Here is a 22,000-nt window from a genome sequence, read left to right as displayed (position 1 = left end):
GTCCAAACAGATGATCACTGTTGCTTTCCAGTGATCAACAGGGGCAAAAATGCTTTTGCCCGAAGGAACTTAAACAGGAATATCATAGATTGCAAGAAACTAAAGACCATAAAGTCATAAATGTTATTTTCCTCACTATTGTCTATTGAAGGCAAGAGGAATAGAAGAGAAAAATGATTTGGGAAGTAAACAGATTGTAGTAGATGAGTATTTCGTTTGGATTTCTGGACCATAACTTAAAATAAAGGAAGGACAGACCACCGGCCTGGACTGAAATGAACCTATAGGTTATAAAAAAAGATTGCCTGGTATCTTTCAAACCTAATTCAAATAGTTTTGTAAACTAAAGAGAGTGGAGGAGAGAGAAAGTTGCCAGTGTGTATCAACCAAGACAGATATCATACCACGGAGTGAAGACACCCAGAAATTAACAGGAAACAAAATCCACAAAGGGAGCCAAATAATCAAATGTGTATATTGAAATGCACCAAGCTTAGGCAGTGAATAAAATGAACATTAGGATCCAGTGTAAGCAGGCATGTTTGGTTTCATCACTACCAGAAACTTGAAGGATGAAACCCATTACTGGCTCCACATGAGTAACTCTTACTTAAAAAAAACCAGAATGGTGAAAATAGAGGTACAGTGAAATTTATTAAGGTGGGAAAATACAAAAAAAACAAACACAAGAGCTTGATGAAGTATGGTCAAGAGCATTTAATTAAAGATGCATACAGGGAAATACTGAAATAAGTCTGCTATCTAAAGGTAAGTTTCCTAACTAAACTACCTTGTATTAACTTTGTTCTGAATGTATTATCTATCAATATACTTATCTATATGCAGCCTTCCCTGATAAACTGTAAAATACTTGAGAGTAGGCATTGATTTTTGTCTTTTATCCTAATTGCCAGGCACACAAAGCGCTTGAATAATTAATGATAATTTCATCGTTTGAAAAGTAGAAACATAAAGGGAAATTCTATTTTGGGTCAGAATCTCTATCATTTTCAGAAGTGGTTGTTAGGTTGGACAAGCTGGAACCCTCAGAGCAAATGACCACTCCCTCCTGCAAGTTTATGACCATAAAGGCAAGCACATTCTGTCATGCATTATAGATTATGAGAGTAGATATTAAAGAAGAATGGTTAGGAGGTTCAAAGGAAGAAGAGTTAGGAGTACACAGACTATAATTTCATTAAATCTGTCCAAAAAAGATGAGGAACTTCCAGGAATGAAATTCTGAAGACATAGAAGGAAATAGTTCCAAGGAAAGGGAAAAATTGGGAGTTGTCTGAAGTGATCATAGATATAACTCACCAGCCAACTGAGCTTTTTAGACAATACATGCAGAAGATGCAAACGCCCTTTCTACCAAGTTATATTATTACTTGGAGATATATATATATATATATATATATATATTATATATATATACATGTATATGCATGTATATATACTGGATATATACACTGAATTTAGAAAAGAAAAAACAGGAAAAAAACCCAGAAGGACCAACATATACAAAAATATGGCGGCATTTTTTGTTGTAACAACAGCAACAACAAACAGCACTGGAAATAAAGTAGTTGCCCATCAGCTGAGGTATGACTGAGTAAAACATGGTACATGAATAAAATGGAATATCATTGTGCTATAAGAAATAAGGAAACAGTTTTAGAGAAACATGGGAAGATTTATAGGAACTGATGTAGAGAATAAGCTGAGCCAGAGCAGTTTATATAGAAGTGAACGAAACCTGAAGGACAATTTATACAATAACAATACTGAAACAACCTTGAAAGACTTAAGAACTCTTGAGCAATGCAATGATCCATCAAAGAGCAGCCAATGCAGATGATTGAGGATGAAGCATAATCCCTACTGCCTGACAGGAAATGGATTCAAGCTATGGAATAAAAGTCATATATTTTTGGATATGGCCAAAGTGGGAATTTGTTATGCTTCACTACATGTATTTGTTACAATTTTTTCCCCCAATTTGGGGAGTAGGATGAGGGGGAGGGAAGGGAAGAAAAAAAAAAAGGATTTTTTACTGCACAAAACAGAACAAAAAATAATCTCAGAAAATCCAAACAGCTTTGAAAATTACATGTACAATTTATTATATTTTAAAAGAAAAGTGATCTGTTTACAATAGATCCAGTTTCATATGCAATCATTTTTTCTAGTCTACTATGCACATAAAATACACATTTTGTTTGGTATTTCTTACATTTGAAAAAAAAATTTTTTAAAGACACAGAAGTAAAAAGTAAAGACCACCTATTATCCCCTGATGAATTAGTCACCTGACTCAGATGAACTGCATCCTCAGATTTTTCCTTTTCCTTTTTTGGTTCAAATGAAGGGACAATGGGAAGGAGAGATAATGAATGCTTGTAAAAAAAAATTTTAAAATAAAAAACCTAAAAAAGTGATATTTGAAGGATTAAAAATAATAGAAGAAGAACCAGAGGACTGGAGAAAGGAAATATCCTTTAAAATTATAGGACATATCATTATGCATAGTAAGATAGTAAACATCAAGAAATGAAAGTATTCATCACCAAAAATGAGCAGGATTCATCAAAAACAAGTCCTGGCAGCCCAACTGTGTGTCCTTTTAAAAAGGTATTTAGCTGATGAATAAGCAGAATGCCACAGACACAGCTAATCTAGATGGCAGTAAAGCTTTTAATGCATTTTCAGGATATTCTTATGGAAATGATGGAGAGATTTAGACTAGATAACAATAAAATTAGATGCATTTATCTAATATAAATATATATGATAAATATATATATGAGAAACATATGAAATACATTTATCATTGTTTGGATAACCAGTCCTACAAGGCAGCTAAGTAAAGCAGCGTATAAAGCACCAGGCCTGGAGTCAGGAAAAACTGAGTTCAAATTCAGTCTCAGACATTTAGTGTGTGACTATACGCAAGTCTCTTAACTACTGCCCGCCTCAGTTTCTCATATGTAAAATGGGGATAATAACAGTGCTTATCTGCAGTGTTGTTGTGAGGCTCAAATGAGATATTTGTAAAGTGCTTTAAAATACTATAAAATTCTAGTTGTTGTTGAGTACTCAAATGGTCTATGTGATCTTGGCAGGAGGTCTTCAGTGAAATATCCCAGAGTGCAGGGATTATATTATTTAACTTTCTGTCATTCAATAAGTACTTCTTGGGGCAGAACCAAGATGGCAGAGTAGAAGGACGCACCTCTAGAAGCTCTCCTCCCACAACCCATAAATACCTGTAAAAAATGACTAAGCAAATTCTAGAGCAGCAGAAGCCTCAAAACGATAGAGTGAAAGAGATTTCCAGCCCAAGGCAGCCTGGAAGGCAGACAGGAAAGGTCTATCGTGCCAGGTGTGGAGTGGAGCACAGCACAGCATGCACCGAGCCACAGCAAGGACAGGACTGGAGTGATCTTCAAGGTACCACAGGCAGCAGCTGCGGGTCCCGGATTCCTCAACTCACAAATGCCAAAGACAGCTTCAAAGGTCAGTGAGAAAGCTCTTTCACTTGAGTGAGAAGGGAATGCAGTGGTCTAGCCCCAGCCCAAGGTAGCAGCAGCTTCCATTGTTGGAGCCCTGACCTAAAGCCCCTGGGGGAACTGAGCAGCTGATCTGAATCTCAACCCTGAGTGGTGGCCCTGGGGTGAGGAGGAGTGCTAGCTGGCATGGTGCAGCTGGTGGAGGCTCTGGAGAGGGAATCCTGCTCACAGACCAGAGTGCAGACCAGGAGAGGAATAAGTTCCTCTCCTTTGATTGTGCTACCTTGGAGGAACTGAGAACTTACAGGACCCCAGAATATACCCTCCCCTTGACAAAGAACTCAAAATTCAAGTAACTGACTGGAAAAATGCCCCCAAAAGGGCAAAAGAATAAGACAATAGGAGGTTACTTTCTCGGTGAGCAGGTATTTTCTTCCATCCTTTTGGATGAGGAGGAACAATGCATACCATCAGAGGAAGATATAAAAGTCAAGACTTCTGCACCCAAAATCTCCACAATAAATATGCAATGGTCTCAGACCATGGAAAAGCTCAAAAAGGATTTTGAAAATCAAGTAAGAGAGATGGAGGAAAAATTGAGAAGATAAATGAGAGCAATGCAAGAAAATCATAAAAAGCAAGTCAACAGCTTGCTAAAGGAGACCCCCCCCAAAAAAAATACTGAAGAAATTAACACCTCTTGAAAGAGATTTGAAAAGAAAAACTCCGAAGAATTTTGTATCCAAATTCCAGAGTTCCCAGGTCAAGCAGAAAATATTGCAAGCAGCCAGAAAGAAATAATTTGAGTATTGTGGGAATACAACCAGGATAACACAGGATCTGACAGCTTCTACCTTAAGGGATTGAAGGGCTTGAAATATGATATCCCAGAAGTCAAAGAAACTAGGACTAAAACCAAGAATCACCTACCCAGCAAAACTGAATATAGTACTTCAGGGAAAAAATGGTCATTCAATGAAATAGAAGCCATCAGTTCTCCACTCTTGGTATAGTCTGTATCCTTATCAAAGCCACACAGAATAGAAAGCCAGTTGGGTGCAGAATTCATCAGATGACTGAACTGGGATTAAGAAAATCCATTCTGTAGTGCTAAAATGCGGGAGGCATGGTTGACAACAGTTTGTTAGTAAGAGATGTAGGGGTTCGAGAGAAACTCAGGGAAGGCAGGCTAAATGACCAATGTGATCTTGTGCTTCATTAGGACAGACAATCTTTGGGAAGGATGTGGCAGCTGGAGTCTTGTACTTCTCTGCTTAACAACACCATCATCTGTAAGATCAAGAGACTAGAATAGATGGGTCTAAGGTGACTTCTAAGTCTCAATGTTTTACTAAGGAATTTAGTAATTTATTCCTGTCTGGATGAAAATATTCCCACATTCATTTCATCCAAAGTATTCCTCCAAAGTTAAATAAAGGATATCTTGTGGCTGATATATGTTTCAGTATGAGAATTTCTCTCCCAGTCTTAATTCTGTTACATACAGAAGTATACCCTCTTTCTCAAGGCTTTCCCACATTCATGTCAGTTATAAGGTTTTCTCCAGTATCAGTTTTCTGATGTACACTAAAGTATTCCCTCTACTTGAAGGTTCATTCAATCCATTTATAGGATTTCTCTCCAGTATGAATTTTCTGATGCATATAGCAGCTTCCCCTTCAGCTGAATGATTTCCCAAACTCAATGCATTTATAGACTTTCTCTCCACTATGATTTTTCTGATCTGCTATGATTATGTTAAGGCTATCTCTCTGACTGAATACATTTCCACATTCATTACACTTATAGGATTTCTCTCTATTATGCATTTCTTGATGTATGTAAGGTGTCCCTTGTATCTAAAGACTTTCCCACATTCATTACATTTATAGACTTTCTCTCCAGTACGAATTTTCTGATGTCTATTAAGGCTTCCTCTGTTTCTGGAAACTTTTCCACATTCATCACATTTGTAGGATTTCTCTCCACTATGAATCTTTGATGTACATTAAGACCTGAATTGAAGCTGAAGGCTTTCCAACACTCATTACATTTGTAGGGTTTTTCTCCAGTATAAATTCTGTGATGATCAGTAAGTATCCTCCTTTGCCTAAAGGCTTTCCCCATTCATTGCCTGTATAAGGTTTTTCTCCAGTATGAATCCTCTGGTGCATTAGAAGACCTGAGTTGCAGTTAAGGGCTTTTCCACATTCATTACATTTAAAGATTTTCTCTGTAGTATGAATTATCTGATGCATGATAACGTGTCCCATCTAATTGTTGCCACCTTATTATTGTCCACGGTGAGTTTTTTCTCAGATGATTCTCCCATACAGTCACCCTGCTTCGGAGTGGAGTGCTTGGTTTCACATGCACTCACCTGGTAAAGGGAACCTGAAAGAAATGTAATAGGGTCAATTTTCTCAACTCTTTATGTTGTGAGAAAGGAAACTACAGTAATTTGTAAATTCACCTATGCCATTAAGGAGAACACTAATCAACCTGGAAAGAACAAAACAATCATTTGTTAATAGGAAAGATAGAGGAGGACCAGCACTAAAGGAATGACACTCCCTGCTACTTTGTTACTTAAAACATTTATAAAAGCCACCATACTATTATTGTCCATAAACTTTAGGAAAATTCAAAATTTTCAGAAAGGGAAAATAGAATGATGCTGGAAATGACATTCATTTCTGCAAGAGTGAAAGCAAAATCCAACAGCACTCCTAATCTACATTCAATTGACTGGATTAAGTACTTGGGAAAGCAAATACTGATTCTTAAAAAATCTGGCAAAAATGAGGAAATGATACAAGATTAGCCTCATTTTTTTAAATGAATTTTGGTTTGATTAATGAGGAGTCAAGCCAACAAATCCTTAAATCCTTATTGTGTGCCAGGCATAGTGCTAAGTGCTGGGCATACAAAGAAAGGTAAAATGGCACCTGCTCTCCATGAACTGCCATTGTAATGATGGAGATAACATGCAAACAGTTATAAACATACAAACTATACAGGGTAAATGGGAGGAAATCGCAGAGGGAAAACACTGGAATTAACGAAGACCAGGAAGATCTTGCAGGTGGGATTTTAGTGAAGACTTGAAGGAATGCACGGAATCTACAAGGTAGAGATAAAGGAAAGCTTTCAGACATGGAGGACAGTCAGTGAAAAGGCTAAATGTGGGAGATGGAGTCTCTTGCTTGAGGAACAGCAAAGAAACCAGAATCACTTAGTGCAGATCATGGCACATAGGAGGTGCTTAATAAGTGTTTATTAATTGGGTGACTGGTTAAAAGAGTTCATGGAGGGGAGTAAAGTTGAAGACAGAAAAGGAAGGAAGGGGCCAGTTTGTAAAGGGCTTTGGCTGCTGAACAGAGAATTTTATATTTGTTTCTGGAAATGATGGAAAGCCACAGGCGTTTACTGGATAGAGGCCAACTGTGTGCTTTAGGAAGATCACTTTGGAACCTGAATTAAGGAGGGACTGGAGTGGGAAGAGACTTTAGAAGGGAGATTAACAATAGGACTGTTCTAATATTCTGGGTATAAAGTGATGAAAAACTGTAGTGGTAATGTCAGAAGAGACAACAGCACTATATGAGAGATGTAGAAGGATAGAATTATAACAAGATTTGGTAACCAATTGGCTAGGAGAGAGGGGTGAGAGAGGAGTCCAGGATGACACTTAGTTTGTGAGCTGAAGTGATGGGAAGATGGTGGTGCCCTTGAAGTGGTAGGAAAGTTAAGAAGAGGAGGGGACTTGGGGAAGAAAGATGAGTTTAGTTTTGGGTCATGCTGAGTTTAAGATGTGCATGGAACATCCAGTGTGAGATATCCCAATAAACAGTTAAAGATGTGAGACTAGAGGTTAAGCTGAGAGGTGAAGGCTAGATAAATAGATCTAAGAATCATTTGCATAGAGATGATAATTAAACCCATGAAAGCTGAAGAGATCTGCAAACAAAACATCACAGGGAGAACAGGGCCAAAAGCAAAGCCTTGGGGACAGCCATTAGTAAGTGTGACTGACAGTGGTCAGACAGGTAGGGGGAGAACCAATGTCACAAAAACCTAAAGAGAAGATGATGACTGATAGTGTCAAAGCCTGCAGAAAGCCCAACAAGGATGAAGAGACACTCTAGGTACTAGCTATTTAAATATCAGAAAGGTATTCAAAGTCAAAATCAAGATATCTTTGTAGACAAGATAAAGATATATGGGTTCAATGATAAGACAGGAGATTTTAGGATGTTTTAATAAAAAAGTTCTTGATTACTGAACTGATGACAATGTCTTTGTGTCTGATCCTGCTCCATTTCACATTTTTATTAACACCTTGGATAAAAGAGAGAGTAGATATCGGTTTTAATGATGATGAAAAACCTAGTTGGGTAGTTAAAACGCTCCAAACAAATGGAATCTCATCCTGGAACTTCCTTTAGAATCTGAGGCTCCTCACCCTGAAACATGACAGTGTAAGACCCAGCCCTTTCTCCCATTGGTGAGTTCCTCCACAGGCTTCCGTTTTGTAGGGTTAGGCCAGTCTTTATTCCTATCCCAACCCTCTACCTGACTTCTAGACTTCAACCACTACTAGACCAACAAGGTCATAGGCAGAAAGGAATGACCAAATACCAAAAGTTTCATTGTAGCCCTTCTTGTGATTGCAAAAAACAAACAATACCAAAAACAAAACCCAAACCCTCAATACAAAGTAGGTACTCATCAGTTGGAAAAAGGTTGAAAAAAATACATATAAAGGTGATTTCTCTGTGAGAAATGATGGCTAGGAGGAATTCTGAGAATCATGGGAAGATCAATATAAATTGATGCGGAATGAATGTTGAGAACAATATATACAGCTCTTATGTTAATGTAAGCAAAAAGAACACAGGCTCAGATTTGTTAGGAAGAACATTTTGGCAGTTGAGTGAAGGATGGAATGGAATGGAAGGAAGCTATGATAAAAGTCCAGTAGTGAGGCTAGGAGGAAGGGCCTGGACAGAGGGGCAGCTGAGTGGAGAGAAGGGGACTTATATAAGAGATGTGGTGAAGGCAGAAAACAGTAAGACTTGAAAACAGATTAGGTACATGGGGTGAGTATAATATGTGAGGTGTTGATGCTAACAAGATTTTGAGTCTGGGTAACTAGGAGGATAGTGGTGCCCTCGAAAAACCTTTCTATGCATCCACAGCTTGCTGGTCAGCCACTCCATCTTGGACATAGAAGGCCTGATGGGGATTTCCCAAGCTAGAAAGGAACGAAAACCAAAAACAAGGGAGGTGGAGAGGGAGTCCAAATAAGCAACATACAGAACAAGCAAGAAACCCCATGCCCCAGGCAGTAAACCAAAGAGAAACAAAAGAGAAAAGCAAAGGCTTTATGGAATCGGACTTTTCCCTGATAAGGGGGCCCAGGTAGGGTCAAACGGGTTTGAGAAGACTGGTAAGTGAAAGTTCCTTATGGATTGCAGAATGGAGTGTGGAGAAGAGAAATAACTAGAGGGAAAGGAGACAGACAGACAGGGTTACGGAGACACACACAGAGACAAAGAGACAGAGACTTAGAGACATAAAGAGAGCAGGATAACTTGGAATGATCTAAATGGTCCCAGGAAAGAGCTGGAATCCCATGCAAAAGAGAGATTCGACCTCCCAGAAATGCAGAAAATGGGAAGGAAGGCAGTGAGACAGGAGCTGGCAAGGGAAAGCTCTCTTTGGAACCAAGACCTCGTAGTCAGCCACTGTCCCTCTGACATGCAAGAAATCCCTAAAATGATGGAGTTTTCCCAAGCCAGAAACAAATGAAACCGAAAACATGGAAGCCAAAAAAACCAAATCCCCCAAAGCAAAGAAAGCCACCATGCAGAAAACATAACATCCACAAAGAAAGAGAAAAGATCATGGAATCAGACAGTTCCTTGATGTGCAGGTCCAAGTGGGGCAAAATGAGTTTGAAAAGGCAGATAAGTGCAAAGTACCTTGTGGAATGTAGTAGACAGTAGAAAGAAAGAAAGACAGAAGTAACTAGAGGAAAGGCAGAGAGACAAGGACAGAGACAATCAGAGAAACATAGAGACAGAGAGAAAATCATGGCCAGAAACAGAGGGGAGAGAGAGGGGGAGGGAGGGAGGGAGGGAGGGGGAGAGAGAGAGAGAGAGACAGACAGATAGACAGACAAACAGAGACAGACAGACAGAGACAGAGAGACAGAGAGACAGAGACAGAGAGACAGAGAGAAAGTGTGAGAAGTGTGAGTAACCCAAGTGGTTCCTGGAAAGAGTTTCAATGTCCTGAAAAAGAGGGAAAAGACTGCTGGAAAGGGGAATTGCAGAGGAGGGAGCTTGTATGTGAGTATGGCTGGGGTGGGGGTAGGGTCCTGATAGGACACACCTGTGCCAGTGGTGTTGGGAAGGGTTATTACCAAGTTTAGTGTGAGTGTGGATGTACCCTGCTTGTGAGTGTGTGAGTATTTAGCTGCAGTGTTGTGGGTTTGGTGTTTCCATCCACTGTGCGTAATGAATCCTGGTGTGGTATTGCAGGGCCATCTTAGCCAGCTGAGTTTCCTGTGATATGTGGGGTGAGCTCGAGGGTAAGGTGAAGTGAAAGGTCCGAGTGCCAGAATCGAGTTTGGCAAGGAGTCATGAGGAATGAAGCAAGGAGTGACAGTGCGTGTGTAATGGTGAGAAGCCAACAGGCAATGGTGGATGGGATAGGAATGTGTCCATGTATGGAGGTTTGTAAACCTTGAGGGTCTGGGCTGTGGTTAGGAGAGAAGTTGGTTTTGCTTTCTGTCCCTTTAAATGGTAAGTGTGAGTTGCCTAGTCCAAAGAAAAGCAGAGGTAATGCAGGTGCCCTAGGTCCATTCCCATTATGTATTTCGATGCTATTGTGAGATATGCACAAATCTCAGTGAACACTTGACAGGAAAGCTTTCCTACCTGCCCAAAGAGAGGAGTCCTTCCTTCTTTAGGCCCTGGGTACTAGGTCAGTTTTTATAGGAGTCTTGAAACTAATGGATCAAGATAAATTATTTCAGGGCTGGGAAATGTTGGACACTTTTAGAAAATATCTAAGGCATGAAGGTCATTCAATGGAGTTCAGGAAATATGTGTACAAAGTGGGGGTAGGGCTATAGAGAAAGGAGCACTGAGGTGTGAATCTTGGAGATTGGGTGGAGCAAACGAAAGGATATTTTCTCCTGTGTCACTCATTTGGAAGATGGGAGTTCACAACTTCTTAAGATAAAGTGGACATGGCAAGAGGTCCCTGGGGGAAATGCTATAAAAGACCAGCACCAGGTCATTTTCTGTGATTCCTGCTAAGAGGAGAGATTTCCACTGGAGCTCTTTTCCCCCCCTGAGCAGCCTCCCAGGAACACCATGAAAGGTAAGTTTGCCCCTGAGGAGATGCCTTTTCCTTTGACACTATGATAAGTGAGAAGAAGTGTGTTGTGTGACTGAGGAGAGAGTGAGCACCTAGGGGAGTTATGGGGGTTTTGTGGAATGCTTGGAACAGGCTCCTAAATCCAACATTCCCATCAAGTATCTTGCTTGCATACACATCATTCCTGTCCTCTCCCCTAACTGTTCATTTCCTGCCTGCAATGTCCTCACTTGCTCCCCGACTTTTAGCTTCAAAAACCTATAGCCTGGCAGGCACTGGGCCAAGAATTGAGCAGGGTGATGACAGAGGACCAAGCCCATTCAAGGGGAACAGTGCCTCTCTCTGCATTCCCTGGACATGAGCTGTGGAGCTTCTGGGCTAGCTAGAAAGGATCATTGCAGAGAAAGGGGGTGAACTAGCCTCCGTGAAAATGGCTGAAGGATGGGGAAAGTGATGGTCCAGTTTGTCTAAAGAAGCCTAAAAGGCAGGGGATGGGAAAGGATAAAGATTCAGAATGGTGGGAATGATTGAAGGCACAATCTGCTGAGGAAAGAGGGGCAGCTTGGGATCCCAGGTGTCTCTAGAGGCTTTGTCTTGACAGGGGGAAGGGTTACTCCTCAGGAGAAAGAGGTGGGGCAGTCCATCTAATTGATTTTAGAGCAAGGTTACAGGCTTCCGAGGGCTTCAGTGTCATGAAGTGACATGAGTGTGAATGGATTAGGATGGGCTTCATTGGGTGAAATAGGGTGAAGTCGCGTTAAGAAGGGTTGGAAAGAGGTGATGGAAATATTTTGGATGGCTGCTATGGGGAGTGAGATTGTGAATCAAGCAGAGTTGTAAAGAAATAGAGGGTGGTAAAAAGCCTGTTCAATGTTTAGAAATGGAAAGAAATTGAATCTGAATAACGTTTGCTTTCAATGATTTTCTTTCCATGGTATTTTCCTTGCGATTTCATTCACAGGTGCCATCATGTCAGTTTCAAGTCATCCAGAGGAGAGTGGAAGTGGATCGAATTCAGAGGAAGAATTCCTTTTGCTTCCCTCATTCACTTTGCCACCTCACTTTGTGCCTGGACATCTGCAAGACTTGGAAGATGCCCTCTTGGGTCCTGGCTTTCCACCTACCTACAACACTGAGGACAGTAAAGAAAACAGCAGTGAAGACAGAGATGGTGCCAATTTTGTTGACAGCAGACATGATGCCAGTGAAACTCGCAGACAAGATGCTCATGCCAACGAAGACTACAGCAATGGCTATGGTAAGTACTGAGGACTGACTGCAAGGAGAGACTTGAGGAGGTCTCAACCTGTTGAGAATATCTTTCCTAGGGCGAGGTAGGGGGAATCCCTTAGGAAAGGTTAAAAGTTGTAAAGGTTAAATTTTTGCTGTATTTCTAAAGTGTTTAAATTACTTATTCCTTCGCTCGAAAAATAGGAGCTTCCCCCCCTCGCCATGATTTCGTTCCCCTTTTGAGATTGCTCCAGTGTACTCTCCATCCCAACGATAAATCCTCCACTTTTTCTTCTTCCCAGGTCAACTGCAAGAACAAAGGATGTCCACTGCTTGCTGCCCCTTGCACAACATGGAAGCTGACTTAGAAGTGAGTCGCGGAAAAGCTGCAGAGAGAAATGGAAAAGCTGGCAAAGTGAAAGCAAAAGCGCAGGAAGTGCACCACGACTGTGAAGGAAGATGTCAATGGATTGATCGTGAAGCACTATGTTCCTGCTCCATTTTCGAGGAAGCTGTCATCATGTGTGCAGCAAGTCACCTAGAGAGCAGTGGAGGTGAAGTGAGTTCTGATGAAGGACTTCTCCTGGAACCTGTGTTTGTCCCAGGAGAACTGGAAGATCTGCAAGATGCCCTTCTATGTTCCAAGCTCCAAGCTGACTCGCAGATATGGAACAAGAGTGATTCAGACTTTGCTGCATGGCTCTTGCCAGAAATGCATAGCAGCTGCAGATGCTTGGCTGCCCTTTGCCTTTGTGGTTTGAACTGGGGGACCCCTACTGACACATTCCAATGTCTAGAGGAAACCCCAGGCAGTCCCTGTGCACTCAGATTCTAGAAACTTATAGTGACCAGCAGAGATGATGGTGGGTTCCCTTTGGACATTTGCAAGGGTGGCTTACATCCAATTCGCTTCTTGTGTCTCTACACCTGTGCTTTTTCCCTAGTTGGGGGCAAGATGCAAGGGATGGTCAATACAGTAGGGAACCCAGGATCACAACTGTCTTCCTTGTCCCTTGTTCAGGAAGTTTGTAAAGCCATGCCAAAGTCAAGGAAAGGCCAAGAACCTCCGTTGCCCAAAACCAAACCCAAGAAAAGCACATGTGGCAAATCGATAGAGAAAAGTCCTTTGCCAAAAGAAGACATAAGACATTCCTACTCTATGACATTGCAGAAGGGGAAGATTCTTCTTAATGGTACTTGGCCCGTTGTGATGATAAACACCACAGAATGACTGACAGTTCTCATCCCCTATCATGCTTTTGATTAAGATCATTACTTATTTCAGATGGATGTCTGGGAGAGAAGGGTAGTAGGGGAATATTGCTTTAAGTTCTGGTGAGAGAGAAAAACAACACTTCAATCAAATTGGTTTCCAAGAACATTACTATCTTTGTATGGAGCATTGTTTCACCAATTTCTCTGCGTGACTCTAACAGTAATGGATAGAATATTAATTTATTCTTCAATAAATATTAATAAAAATATTAACAAATTGTATTGGAGTTCGCTTTGCTATTTCTCTCTCTCTTTTTGTCTCTCTCTCTCTCTTGCGTCCTCTCTCCATTTTCCTCTATATCTCGCTCTGGTTCTTGCTCTCTCTCCTGTTGAACTGCATCTGAAGGCAGGGAAAGCATTTTTTATAATGATCCCTTTTTCTCACACATCATTGAATTCATCTTAGGAGCCAAATTTTTCAGAGTTGATTACCTTTATAATTGGCTGTTGATAAATGGGTGAAATACACCTGTCTGATGACAAGCCATTAAAGATCTAATGACAACATTTCACATTGATAGGATCTTCCCTTTGCCAGTCATGATTTTAGGCACTTTCCTCTCATTTAAAGTAAATTGGCCTAATTGGTTGACGGTGTCCCCGTTAACAAATTTCGGATCGGTGCCTTTGCCTGGTTTCTCTCAATGCCACAGAAAGTAAGACACTCTGACTTGTTTTGAGCATCTAAGTAGCAGTGACATATTTCACTGCAAAGAGAAGCGGATGTACCACCTACATGTACCTTCCAAATGGCAATACACAGAATTTGGGGTTATGATTTTAATAGTGTAGGATTATATTTTACACAAATGGTATTTATTCCCAACATTTTCTAGTATGGATTTCACTACTCTATGGCAGTCCATTGCCAGAGGTTTGAAAATTTGCAGTCTCATAGTAGGATTTGATCTACCTTAATTGTCACACTGAAGAGTAGATTACAATTTGTTCCACACTAGGTTCCACACACTCAGAAGGAACACTTAGAGATGAATTTATTTATAACTCTATATGATTTCTTAAAACCAATAGGACTCTCATAAAATTAATAGTCAAGTTTACAACTTCAAGCCATCTAGCAATTGGAAAGTTTATTTTCTTTTGTTGTTTTTTTTTAATTAATTTTTTTATTTTCAGTGTTTTACAATCACTACCATATAACTTAGATTATTATTTTTTCCTCCCTCCCCCTTCCCTCCCCGAGACGGCATACATTTTTATATAGGTTCTACACATACATTCCTGTTAAGTACATTTTTCTCTGCAGTCATGCTGTGTAGAAGAATTAAAATGAATGGGAGAAATCATGTAACAAACCAAAACACAATACACACAAAAAAATGATTTGCTTCATTCTGCTATTGAATTCCATAGATCTTTCTCTGAATGTGGAAGGTATTTTGCCTTAGAAGACCATTGGGAATTTTTTTTAAGTCCTTGCATTGCTACGAAGTTCCAAGTCTACCAGAAAAACTCTCTCACACTGTGGTCATTGCTATGCACACAGTTCTCCTCGTTCTGCTCCTTTCACTCAGCATCAGATCACATAAGTCTTTCCAGACCTCTCTGAAGTCTTCCTGTTCATCATTTCTTATAGCACAATAGTATTCCATTACATTCATATACCATAATTTATTCAACCATTCCCCAATTGATGGGCATCCCCTTGATTTCCAGTTTTGGGCCACCACAAAGAGTGCTGCTATAAATATTGTTGTACATGTGGGACCCTTTCCCATTTTTATGATGTCTTGGGCATACAGTCATAGAAGTGATATTTCTGGGTCAAAGGGTATGCATTTTTTTTAGTCATTTGGGCCTAGTTCCAAATTGCTATCCAGAACAGTTGTATCAGCTCACACCTCCACCAACAATGTATTAGTGTTCCAACTCTTCCATATCCTCTCCAGCATTTATCATTTACGTCTTCTCTTATGTTTGCCAATCTGATAGATGTAATGATACCTCAGAGTTGTTTTGATTTGCATCTCTATAAAAAAGAGTGATTCAGAGCAGTTTTTCATATGAGTATAGATATCTTTAATTTCTTCCTCTGAAAACTCCCTGTTCATATTCTTTGATCATATATCAGTGGAAATTTTATTCTCAGCCTGACTGAGACTGAATTTTACTTTGTACCACTCCTTGAAATGTAACTAGATGTTCCATTCAAACTCAATCACTTTTAGGTTTTTTTTTCCTGATTGTCACACATATTTACTCTCTTTGGAAATCAGTCAAGGGTCCAGCCTCAGTTGGATTCCAATGCGTTCTTTACTTGAAAATTTTCACAGACACAGCCCCCAAACCTGCCTCTTGATTTTCACTCAAACGCAGGCTGTTTACTGCTGCAGTTTTAAAGTGACCTCATTCCTTTTCCCACTTTCCTAAAAGTTTCTAAACCCCAATCCTCTCTTCACTGTGTCAGTGCAAACATCTCACCACGTGTTTCCTGCCCATACTCCTCTCTTTCCTAGACGCTAAATTTTCTCGCATTTCTTTATATGGATCCTTCTGGTGGAGATGAATTAAAGAAGCATTGAGTATTCTCGTGTCTTCTTTTTTTCCTTTTTCCGATGACGGATCGGGGGGGGGGGGGGGGGGGAAGATTTCTCCCTGCTCGTTGCTGTTGTTGTTTTTTTATTATTTGTTCCTCCTCTCTTCTTCACTGCAGATTCTGCCAGTGTTCAGAAATGTAGAGGAAGGGAAAGAATCATTTTGAAAACGTAGAGCCGATTGCATTAATTTACAGACCAGAGAATGGACAGCCACGTTTCTTGTTTGTTTCTCCCCATCCAACCTCTGATCTCCAATAGTCCACTCTCCGTTTGTGTTTCCTCTTTCTATGTCCCCCATGAACCCACCAAGGTTGCTGAGTTCAGGCAGGGATCGTGGGAGGGGAAGGGAACCAAAACCGTCTTTTCTCTATATCGTCCTCTCATTCTCGTTTCCTTTCAGAACCGATGCCTTGGGGTCTGCCTCTACTTTCATAATCCCTCATCTTCTTACCGGTTTTGTCAACATTCTTACCTCTCTCCTGACTGGCTACCCTGCACGCCTGAGTTTATACAACCTTCTGGTTCTCCTCTAACTTATCACTCAAATCCCCAGCCAGGAGAGCAGCTGCTTTTCTGATTTCACTTTCTACCTGCGCCTCCTTCGGCACGTTACTCATTTCAGCTTCTGATTCTAGCATTTTGATGGAGGCTTCTCTCAATGCCATAGGAATAGACGACCCACATCTACCACTGCACTCTTCCCTTTTCACCTGAACCTTACAGACGAAAGACATTTGGCATATGTGGGGCATCCCCACGACCACTTGGTGTCCCCCAGACGTTCACCAGCATGACCACCACCTACATATTCACATGGAGATTACAGATCATGCACAGTTTCTCCTTGCTCTATGGCCTGTTCCCTTGGGTCTTTCTCCTGTATCCACCTGCATAGGCACATTGCAGGCCCCGGAATACCCCTGGCTGGGGAACTCCCTACCTTCCAAAAGGTGCGTATCCCCATAGACCGTATTCTCTACATGCACAATTCGTCGAGCTAATTTAGTACTCGACAAAGAGCCTGAGGGGTGCGACTGATTATTACAAATAGTCATTGAAACAGTAGAGTTACTGACATAAAAAGCAGCAATGTAATGTGGCTCCCAGACAAAAAGGACTCCCAGTGTCATGCAGATATTCCCACTGAACTTGTCCTGAGAGGCCGTGTGACAAAGATTCTTATCTACCTCCTGCCTGGCTGCCCTGCATGTTTGTGAGCTTCTGCTTTTCCTCTAACATATCACTCAAAGAAATAAGTTGAATCTGAATAACATTTTACTTTCCATTGCTTTTCTTTCCATGGTATTTTCCGTGCTATTTCAGTCAGTGGTTCGTCATTTCAATATCAAGTCATCCAGAGGAGAGTGGAAGTGGATTGAATTCAGAGGAAGAATTCCTTTTGCTTCCCTTGCTCACTTTGTCACCTCAGTTTATCCTTGAACATTTGCAAGACTTGGAAAATGCCCTCTTGTGTCCTGACCTCCCACCTGCCTACTAGAAAGAGGACAGTAAAGAAAACAGCAGTGAAGACAGAGATGGTGCCAAGTCTGTTGGCAGCAGACATGATGCCAGTGACAATCGCAGGCAGATGTTCATGCCAGTGAAAACTACAGCATGACTGTGGTGAGTATTGAGGATGGACTGCAAGGGGAGCCTTGAGGAGGTCTCAACCTGTTGGAATATCTTTTCCATAGAGGGGGAGAAGGAATCCTTTAGGAAGTTTTAAAAGTTGGTAAAGTTTAAATTTTTTCTGTATTTCAAACGTTTTTAAATTAAGTATTCCTTCTCTTGAAAAATAGGAACATTTTGACACATGATTTCATTCGTCTATTGAGATTGCTGCAGTGTACTATCCCATCCAGCGATTTATCCTCCACTTTTTCTGCTTCCCACGTCAACTGCAAGAACAAGGGATGTCCACTGCTTGCTACCCCTTGCACATCATGGAAGCTGACTTGGAAGTGAGCCTCAGAAAAGCTGCAGAGAGAAGTGGAGAAGTTGGCAAAATAAAAGCAAAGGCGGAGGAAGTGCACGGGTGTGAAGCAAGATGTCAATGGAATGATCATGAAGCACTATGTGGATTCAGGTGGCATTGAATTCCTTCTGCTCACCATTTCAGAGAAATGTGTCCCTCTTAATTTGATCCTCAAGAACGGTCAAAATGTATTGTATTATTGGGCAATAATTGAGGAAGATGTCACCATGTCGGCAGCAGGTCACCTGAAGACCAGTGGAGGTGAAGTGAGGTCTGATAAAGGACTCCTGGAACCCGTGTTTGTCCCATGAAAATTGGAAGATTTGGAAGATGCCCTTCTATGTTCCAAGCTCCAACCTGACTGCCACATATGGCACAAAAGATGTTCAGAGTTGGCTAGTTTGGTGCTGCCAGAACTGCATTGCAGGTATAGGTTCTTTGCTGCCCTTTGTCATTGTTGGTTGAACTGAGGGACCCTTGGGGCCACTTTCCGAAGTCTGGAGGAATTCCCAGGCAACCCATGTGTACTGAGACTGCCAATGACCAGCACAGTTGATGCTGTGGTCCCTTTGGACATTTGCATGGAGGGCTTTCCTCCATTTCGCTTCATCTTTCTTTGCACCTGCTTTTCCCTAGTCGGGAGCAGAATGCAAGGGACATAGAATACACTAGGGAACCCCAAGTCAGTGCAACTTTCTGTTCTGTCCCTTCTTCAGGAAGTTTGTAAGGCTGTGGGAAAGTCTAGGAAAGAATCTCTGGCCTCCAAACGAGATAGCTAAGGAAAGCCCCTGCCGCACATCGATACAGAAAAGCCCTTTGCCCCACGAAGAGATAAGACATTCTGATTCCATGACTTTGTAGAAGGGGAAAATTCTTCTTAATGATGCTTGGCCGATTATGATGGTAAGCCCATCAGGCTGACTGACTTTTCTCTTCCCCTGTCATCCTTTTGATAATGACCACTGGTTATTTCAGATGAAAGTTTGGGAGAGAAAGGACTGGAGGAATATTCATACATATTCTGGTAATGGAGAGAAACAAGGCTTCAGTCAAAGTGATTTCCAAGACTATTACGATCTCTGTATGGAGAATTGTTTCACCTTTTTCTCTGTATGTTTCTAACAGTTATCTAAAGAATATTACTTTTTCTTAAATAAATATTAATAAAGTATATCAATAAATGCTATTGCAGTCGGTATCAGTATCTCTCTCTCTGTCTGTCTGTCTCTCTCTCTCTCTTTCTCCCTCTTCTCCCTCCCCCTCCACCCCCATGGAATTGCATCGTAATGAGGCAAACATTTTTTATGAATCCTTCTTCTTATGGATCATTCAATTGATCTTTGGAGCTAAGTTTTTCACAGCTGATGACCTTCATCATATGACTGTTGTTTTATAGGTTAAAAATAAGTGTCTGATCACAACTAATTACGGATCTAATGACAACACTTTGTATCTATGGGATCTGTCCTCTGGCTGTCATGGTTTTAGGCACTTTATACTCATTTAAAGCAAGTTGACTAACTGGCTGAAGTTGTCCCAGTTATCAAATTTCAGATTAGTGCATTTGCCCAGGTTCTCTCCATGCCCAATAACGCAATACATTTTGACCTTTCTTGAGAATCAAATTAGGAGGGACACATTTCTCTGAAATGGTGAGCAGAAGGAATTCAATGCCACCTGAATCCACATCCTAAATGATATTACACAGAATGTGGGGTTATGATTTTAACAATGTATTTTTCTATTTTACAGGAATGCTTTGTATTGTCAACATTTCTTGGTATGGGGTACGTAACTTAATGGCAATCCACTGGCAGAGGTTGTAAAAGTGACAATCCGATAGTAAGATTTCATCAACACCAATTGTCACACTCAAAAGTGTGGTTGACTTTAATTACAATCCACACACTCAAAAGCATCACTTGGTGATTTATTTATTCATAACTTTGTATAATTTCTTAAAATGAATAGTACTTTTATGAAATTGATAGTCAAGTCTCTAGTAATGCTTCATTCTCTAGGCCCTTGGCACTTTATCAGTTTCTATGCGACTCCTGAAAGTAACAAATCAAGAGTAATTTTTTCTGAGGCAACAACCTTTGGGAAGTGTCTCAGGGCAAAAGGTTGTTCAGTGGTGCTCAGGAGATAAGTGCTGAAGGTGGGAGTAGGTTCTTAGAGGAGAGAGCACTGAGGTGTGAATCTTGGAGAAGGGTTGGATGGAATAGAAGGATATTTACTCCTGTGCTACTCATTTGGAGGATGGGAGTTCATAACTTCTTAATGTCAAGTGGACAAGGCAAGAGTTCCCTGGGGGAAATCATATAAAAGGCCTGCACCAGCTCATTTTCAATGTTTCCTGCACTGAAACATAGAGATTTCAATTGGAACTTTATTTCCCCTTGAGTAGGCTTCTTGGAATGCCATGAAAGTTAAGTTTGCCTCTGAGGAAATGCCTTTTTTCTTGAACGCTATCAAAAGTGAGAGGAAATGTGTGTGAGGGACTGAGGAGAAAGAGCTAGCTTAGGGGAGTTAGTGCATTTGACTCTATGCTTGGCACAGGGTGCTAGGTCCCTGATCCCAGTCCAGTCTCTTGCCTGTCTACACAGCAATTCTATCCTCTGCCCAAATTGGGCATATTCTGCCTGAAATATCCTGACTTGCTCCCAGTCTTTAAGCTTCAGAAATGTAGAGCTTGGCAGTTAGTAGGCCCAGAGGTGAGCAGGATGATGACAGGAGACCAAGCCCATTCAGGGGCAGCAGTGTCACTCTGTGGATTCCCTGCTCATCCAGAAGGACTGGATCAGCTACACAATAGGTCTTGTTCTGAAGTGGAGACCAAGAGCCAGGTCTCAAAAGAGCCTGGAACTGCTGTGGACACTTGTTGGCTAAGCCTTCCTGAGATGCATGGCGATTGTACTGTATCTTCTGAAGACTGTCTCTCAGTGCTGGATCACCTGCTGAATGACATGGGAAGAGAGCAACTCAGAAAAGACAAACCGAGCACCAGTAACCCTTGCGCCCTGCTGGAGTCAGTCCCAACCTTGGTCCCCAGCCAGATGCAGACTTGTCCAGAGGCACTGCCTTCCAGGGACAGTTAGGTGCTAGCGGCACTGTCCTCGACACCACCAGCCGATGCTGAACAGGTCCAAGGGACAAGCTATGCTGATGGCCCCGCCAAGATGAAGAGGAAGCCATGTGTGCGTTTTTCACCTTACTAAAGCCAAGCCTTAGGCGACCATTTCAAGGCCGACCAAAGACCCACAACCCAGGACGTGGAGGCCCTGGCTATGGAAGAATTGGATCACCTACGTAGTTCACTTTGTTCTGAGGTGGAGACCAAGAGCCAGGTCTCAGAAGGCCCTGAAACTGCTGTGGAACCATGTTCGTTAATCCTCCCTGAGGACCAAGGCAATTGTTCTCTATCTTCTGAAGACTATCTGTCAGGGCTGGATGATCTGCTGGAAGGCTTGGGAGGGGAGCAACTCAGAGAGAATGAGCCTGGCACCAGTAGCCTTGTTACCCACTCAGCCAGTCCTAACCTTGGTCACCAGTCAGATGAAGAATGAATGAAGGCAGTCTTTCCTGTGGTTAAATCAGTTTGTCTTCAAGAAAGGGCGTTTTTGACATACTCAATACCAATTAAGAGTTTGAAAAAGCTTAGATTTTATATTAATACTTGGAAAATGGTATGGTTTTATCTATCCTTTCTGTTCAGCAATATGCCTTTCTCAGCGTTTGGGTCACACCCTCAATACCGGTCCCTTTCAATGATTTTCATAAATTATTTTGTTGTTATCAGTATCCTTGCAGAAAGAAATACAATTATTTAACATTACTAATACATGCATGAGAACTTAGTACTCAATACTTATCTCTCCTTGTATAAAATAAATCAGACAAAATAATAGTTGGTGATCCCACATAAGTTTCCTTTCTTTTTTTAACTTACTTATCATTTATTATAAATTATTATTGACAGTCACCTGCAGTCTGATCACAATTCAATGACAGTTTTTTTTCTGTGAGCCAGTCTCCTCAATAAAATAATTTAGAGAGCA

General features: G+C 41.1%; 2 protein-coding genes across 2 annotated transcripts in view; one reads left to right on the top strand and one right to left on the bottom strand.

The window, feature by feature from the left end:
• Window positions 1-5,191: 5,191 nt before the first annotated feature.
• Window positions 5,192-22,000, bottom strand: part of LOC140503288 (uncharacterized) — a 256,515-nt gene continuing 239,706 nt past the window's right edge. The window contains 4 exon segments of the mRNA XM_072607135.1: window positions 5,192-5,352; window positions 5,355-5,522; window positions 5,525-5,638; window positions 5,641-5,745. Of these exon segments, the coding sequence (XP_072463236.1) occupies window positions 5,192-5,352; window positions 5,355-5,522; window positions 5,525-5,638; window positions 5,641-5,745 (548 nt within the window).
• On the top strand, window positions 10,709-13,626 carry LOC140503296 (uncharacterized). Its single transcript, XM_072607168.1, has 3 exons — window positions 10,709-10,907; window positions 11,866-12,162; window positions 12,437-13,626. The coding sequence occupies exons 1-3, from the start codon at window positions 10,901-10,903 to the stop codon at window positions 12,967-12,969; spliced, it is 837 nt and encodes a 278-aa protein (XP_072463269.1). The 5' UTR covers window positions 10,709-10,900; the 3' UTR covers window positions 12,970-13,626.

Source organism: Notamacropus eugenii, chromosome 5, assembly GCF_028372415.1.
Source record: "Notamacropus eugenii isolate mMacEug1 chromosome 5, mMacEug1.pri_v2, whole genome shotgun sequence".
Classification (NCBI taxonomy): Eukaryota; Metazoa; Chordata; class Mammalia; order Diprotodontia; family Macropodidae; genus Notamacropus; species Notamacropus eugenii.
This window is presented reverse-complemented; position numbering and strand designations above follow the sequence as displayed.

Excerpts from the sequence above, each read along its gene's own strand:
- LOC140503296 (XM_072607168.1), top strand. Across the intron at positions 12,163-12,436 it reads AGACTACAGCAATGGCTATG|GTCAACTGCAAGAACAAAGG; the intron begins GTAAGTACTGAG and ends TCTTCTTCCCAG.